General features: G+C 56.0%; 1 protein-coding gene across 1 annotated transcript; it reads right to left on the bottom strand.

Moving 5' to 3' along the window:
- Window positions 1-348: 348 nt before the first annotated feature.
- NOG (noggin) lies at window positions 349-1980 on the bottom strand. The gene has a single exon (XM_081161760.1). The coding sequence runs from the start codon at window positions 1363-1365 to the stop codon at window positions 667-669; it is 699 nt and encodes a 232-aa protein (XP_081017886.1). The 5' UTR covers window positions 1366-1980; the 3' UTR covers window positions 349-666.
- Between the last annotated feature and the right edge of the window lie 4049 nt (window positions 1981-6029).

Consider the following 6029-nt stretch of genomic DNA (forward strand, 5'->3'; position numbering starts at 1 on the left):
TAATCCTGCTCTGCACTTCTTTCTCATTTACTACACGGGATATTATAAAGAATAAATAGCAGATACTCTTAATTTACAATGATTAGTCATTCCATTTTTCTCTATATTTACAATAACTGTAAAATAACATTGAACTCTATAGCTTCTTCGAGGTCCAAGGAAATCCAAAACACTTTCCGAAGAATGGAAAATAGCTTTTTAAAAGTCCTTCTACAAAAGTTCTCCCCTCTCTTGGTACTTTAAGAAAAAATAACTTTTCCCCCCTGGTTCGCCATGCGAAGGGCACTGGAATATAAATAGCAGGTTAACATTATTAGCAACAACCAGAATAAGTCTCTCTTTTCTCTGTTCTTTTTTTTTTTTCCTTTCGCTTATTTTTTTTTTCTTTAAAAATACAGTAGAAGCCGGTAACTTTTAACGTATAATACTGACCTTTTAATAAGTAAATTAAAACTGGGACCGTATATACACACAGATATACATTCCTACACAGTTAAACAGTGCATTACATGAACCAGAAAGCTAGGTCTCTGTAGCCAAAAAAAAAAAAAAAAAAAAGTTCATTGAATCCCCTCGCGAGAGGGTGGTGGAACTGGTTGGAAACGGTGCTGGGGGCGTCGGTGGGGGTCGATCAAGTGTCCGGGTGCGGGCAGGGGGCCCCGAGTCCTAGCACGAGCACTTGCACTCGGAAATGATGGGGTACTGGATGGGAATCCAGCCGCAGCGCTGGCCCCCGCGCCGCTGACAGCGCCACCGCAGCACCGTGAGGTGCACGGACTTGGACGGCTTGCACACCATGCCCTCGGGCACGGAGCACGAGCGCTTGCTGAAGCAGCTGCCCACCTTCACGTAGCGCGGCCAGAAGCGGCTGCCCAGGTCGTTCCACGCGTACAGCACCGGGCAGAAGGTCTGCGACCACAGCCACATCTGTAGCTTCCTCCGCAGCTTCTTGCTCAGACGCTGCTTCTTGCCCGGGGCCAAGCCCTCGGAGAACTCCAGCCCTTTGATCTCGCTCGGCATGGCCCCCGACGGCCGCTGCCGCAGCAGCTGGTCCAGCTCGGCCAGGTCCTCGGCGCTGCCGGCCGACCCCCCGCCTCCGCCGGGCCGGTCCTCGGGGGGCGAGGTGGCCATGAAGCCCGGGTCGTAGTGGCCCCCCAGCAGCGAGCGCAGCAGCGTCTCGTTCAGATCCTTCTCCTTGGGGTCAAAGATAGGGTCCGGGTGCTCGATGAGGTCCACCAGGGGCAGGTTGTCGCTGGGGGCCGGGCGGATGTGGAGATAGTGCTGGCCGCCGGCCGGTGCCGCCCGCAGCCCCAGGACCACCACCAGGGCGTAGAGGGTGACCCCCAGGCTGGGGCAGCGCTCCATGCCGCCGGCGTGCGCCCGGGGCTGCCGCCTCGTTCCGCGTCCCCGGAGGAGAGCACGCCGAGCCCGCGGCGCCGCCGCGCTCCCCCGTCTCCCCGCCGCCGCTCACCCGAGGCTGGGCGGGCGCAGGGCCGGCAGCATGAGCCGCCGGGAGAGCCCTCCGCGCGGCGCCGGCTCCCCCCGGGGCGGAGAAGAGGCGCACAAGTTGGCCGCAGCTCCTCTCGCGGCTCTAGGCGGGCAGGCGGCCGCGCCGGGGCATCCGAATCACTCCAGGGCGGCCGCGGGCGCGGGGCGCCGGCTCCTCGCTGCTCGCCGAGCCGCCGGCGGCGCTGGGCGCGTGGACGAGCCGCTCTCCCCTCCTCCGCCGCCGCCTCCGCCTCCGCCTCCGCCTCTCGCTGCCCCTCGCCCGCAGCCCCGCGCGGCGCCGCTGGCCGAGCCGGTCCCGGGGACGCTCCCCTCCGTCTGCTCCGGGCTCCGCGGCCGGCTCTGCCCGGCGGACTCCAGCGGCGGCGGCGGCGGCGGCGTCCGCGCACGTTGGCACCGGTTTGTCTGTCTCGCTGGGTCCAAGCCTTTAAATTTCCTGCACTTTCAGCTCCATCACCATGGAAACCACTGACTCTCTCGGCGTTGCCCCCTCCCCCTTCTTCCCCCCCAACAACAACCCCACCCCCCACTTCTCCACCCCCGAGGAGCCCGAGCGGCACAGGCTCCGGGGAAGCCGCCTGCACTCGCCGCGGCGGCGGCTTCGGCAGCGCCCAGGGCTGTGCCCCGCCGGACCCAGATGTCCCGGGAAGCCGACAGTCCGGCTGCCCGCCCGAGTTCACAGGCGGCGGCGGCGGCAGCGGCGGCGGCGGCGGCGGCGGCGGCGGCGGCAGCGGCGGTGGCGACGGCGGTGGCGCTTGGCAGGTCTCCGCGCAATTTTCTCTCTCCCCCACCACCCACCCCCCTTCTCCTCCTCCTGCAAAATGCACCGCCCCCCTCCTTTCTCCTGGAGCAATGCAACTGGGGCTCTAGGCGCCCCGCCAGGGCCAGTCCTAGGGAAAGCTCGCGGCCGCGCTGGAGCCGGGCTGGAGGGTGCAGGGCCGGTTTTAGGGGGTGCTCGAGGTGGTGCTGGGAGGGTTCTCACTAGCTCGGTGCTTGGCGCTGGGAGGGGAGGTGCTGGGGGCTCGTTTCTCGGTGCAGTTCGGAGCAAGGAATTTCTCCATGTGCATGGAGCTTTTAACCCGGGCGCGTCTCGCCTTCCTCTCTCCCGGGCTCGGTCTAAATCCCCTCCCCCAGCACACACACACACACACACACACACACGCACGCACACACACACACACACGCACACACACCACACACACACACACACACACACACACACACTTTGCGCTGGGGGAGTCTGGGAGCCGCAGCGTTGCGCAGCGTGATGTAATTCCTAGGAAGCACTCCTGCCCGTCCGTTACCCGGGCCCACGAGGGGGGTCCGCTCCTCACCCTCCTCCTCCTCCTTGGCCGGGTCCTGCACCCTGAGTGGCCGAACTGCAGGGGCGCGTCCCGCTCGCCTGCGGCTCCCTTAGCCCGCCCGGCTCAGCCGGGCCGCCACTCGGCTCCCTGGGGGCGGCGCGCCCTCTGCTGGCTCGCGGCGGGTCCTGCACGCGGGGCTGGCGGGGGGCGGCCCCGCGAGGTGGGTTTGCGGGCTGTCCCCTCTGGCCAGCTCGGTTTCTGCCGCGGTGCCCGCGTCCGTGCGTGTGTGCGTGCGCGCGCGCTGAGGGTCCCTTCTGGTTCCGGCTGTTCTCTCGAACCTCTCCAGGCCCTCATTGTAAACAGACTTCCTGAGGTTCTTCCCCAAGCCCCTCAAATGTCACAAGAATAGCACTGCATCTGCTGCCACCGCTCAATTGGCCTCAATGGGCAAGAGTGCGGACCAGAAACTTAAAAGGTGAACTTGTAGTAAGGGGACCTGAGTCCTCGCTGGGCTTCACCCTGGTATAACTATGTCAACCCTACGGTCCTTCCTTTATGTGATTGTAAATAACCCTTCATGATGCTTTCCCTTCCAGAAGCAGCTTCTCTGTGATGGGAGATGGATATTGAAATGGCACTTCTGGTTCATTTCTCCTTGGATGCAGAACTGAATCTAAGCTTCAAAACTCAAACTCATTTTCCTTGGTGGTGGATGTGATTGGAGCCTGGAAAAAGCTGGAGAAAAGAGATTTGGAGGGGGTGACTCAAGTCTTCACCAGCATTCCATGGAGTGGAGTTAGGAGGTCTCATTGTGACAGCTGAAATCACTCTACTTTTTTTCCCCCAAAGATGTGGTTTTTCCTCTCAACCTGTGCTGTCCTCCACCCCCTAGAAGTTTATCATCTGTCTACAGGGGAAAAAAAAAAAACACAACACATTGTTTCACAGTCTTTCTGCAAAACCTCAGCAGTTGGGAGGTTTGGCCAGTTTCAGCCAAAAACATTCTCTTAAACTTTCAAGTCTAGACAATATCTAGATTTAGACTCTTAAGGTATTGCCTAAAAGGAAATCTTGCTTTGATGAAAACAAGAACTCATTGGTTGTTTGAATCGAGTTGATTCTGAAATAACGCGTGCGACTGCAACCTGGAACGTAGTAGGCTCTTAAACAATACTCCTTTCTTTTTGATGGGCTTTAGGGGGCCTGGCACTAGTTTGTTTTCTTAGGAAGATTAAATGTTCCAGAGCAATTTTGTCACTGCTGTGAATTAACTAAAGAAAATAATTTTTCAGTAAAGAGTTCAAAGGCTAACTTCTAGCCCAGCCCCCCTGAGACGGTAGGTTCCAGTTAGGGATGTTTTACTGTGCTGTTCTCTGTTCCATCAATCTCCTCTCTTCTCCTTCAAAACACCTATTTTTGTTTGAAAACCAACCGAGATCCTTCAGCCCTTTATTTAGGCTGGGTAGATTTGACTGAACAGCAGAAAGGGCCCCTTGGGGATGAAAAACAAACCATGTTAGACAATAGTTTGGGTAACCTGTTTATAGAGTGTCTGCTGGGTGAAGGCCACAGAGAAAAGCACAGTGGAGAAAGAACTCGCCATCGATCACCACCCTCCGTGACTTTTGTGGTCTAGTTAAGGGGGATATGACAAGCATAGGAAGAAAACATCTAAAAAGTTTGGGGGGAAAAAAATCTATAAGTTCCCATAACAGTGTAGGCTAGTGTTTCACAACCTTTAAAAAACCCATGCCCACTTTTGATAAATATTACCGTTTTGTGCTATGCTTTGAATGTTGTTCAAAATTTTATAGTACATTATGATGACCCCGTCCCCCAAAAGTCAAAGCAATTATAATAGAGGCTATACTGTTTTCAAAATACATTTACTCTCCTTTACTGTGGGGTCCTGAAATGGCTCACTTGGGGAGCCTGCAGTCAGTCCCCCACTCTGTGCCCGAATCTGGGGACGCAGTTTGCAGAGACTAAGCAATACTAACACTGCTTCTAATATTACTAAACTAATAGTAATACTAATGGTAGAGCTGAGCTTTAGCAGGGCTTCATGGAGGAAAAGGGTACATTGATCTGAGTAAGGGGAACAGGAGATTAACAATTTTGAGTCTGCATGTGGTCCAGCCACTCAGGGTGCAGGATCCGGCCCAGGAGGAGGCGGGTGAGGAGTGGACCCCCTCATGGGCCTGGGTAGCAGACGGGTACGCTATATCAAGGACACCCAGAAGATCTGGATGGCGGAATGGAGAAGGAAATGTCACAAACAGGGAAACTGAACACTAAGACAACCTCTGGCTCAGGTGGCTCTCAGTTGGAATTCTGGCCCTGCCCCTCACCAGCTGGGTTACTGTCTTAGCATCTTAACTCCAAGCTTACTTTTCCTCATCTGTCGAATGGGAATGACTCACATCTCTCAGGATTGTGCTGTACAAAGGAGGTAGGGAATGTGCTCAGCACAGTACCCGGAGCAGAGTGTAGAGCGGGCAATAGTCTTTCAACAAATGTTAGTTCTTCAGGGGACCCCACTGTCCTCAATAGGCCAACCATCTCAGGTTTGGGCCAGCAAGGCTTGAAGGGCCTGGGATGCTGTGGAAATCAACTCCAACACCTTTGGGCCTACTTTCTGGCCACTCAGCATGTGCAACTGAGCTGTTGGCCGCCGCTGCTGGCCCTCGGAGTTTGGGGGAGGGGCACTGGCATTTCTTGGGGACTCAACAGCAGACCCATTTCAATGCTTCTGCTGCTCTATTGAAGAGGGAGCTTGACAAGCAGGACAAAGAGGGTTGTATTTCTTCAAAAGGAAGCTGTGGGGTGGGAGATGGGCCAAGGGAAGGATGGCAATCAGCTCAGCTTTCTGATCAGGCCCTCGCTGTGGGGGGCATTTGGACGTTAGTGTAGATGGGCTAGGGCCTTGGGCCTTGGCAGCCTGCCTGGGAAGAGTCTACTGAACCAGGTGAGTGTAGGTCCACATCCCAGGATTTCTGTCCCTGCAAAATGCTCTGGGCAAGGAAAATTGGAACACTCCCTCTGAACAACTGCTTCGACAATTCCAGGTCAAGGCAAGAGGACCATGAGGGCACTTTCATGCATCTTTTCTTATTTTCAGCTGATTCTAAGAATAATTCAACAATCTTCTTGCCTTTCTGGCCCTGGAAACATAAATCTGAGGCAGCCGTGGGTGATGTACAAAGGACATGAGGCTTG

This window comes from Miniopterus schreibersii, assembly GCF_964146895.1.
Source record: "Miniopterus schreibersii genome assembly, chromosome: 16".
NCBI classification, from domain to species: domain Eukaryota; kingdom Metazoa; phylum Chordata; class Mammalia; order Chiroptera; family Miniopteridae; genus Miniopterus; species Miniopterus schreibersii.

Coding starts and splice junctions, on each gene's coding strand:
- NOG (XM_081161760.1), bottom strand. CDS start 1,365: ATGGAGCGCTGCCCCAGCCTGGGGGTCACCCTCTACGCCCTGGTGGTG.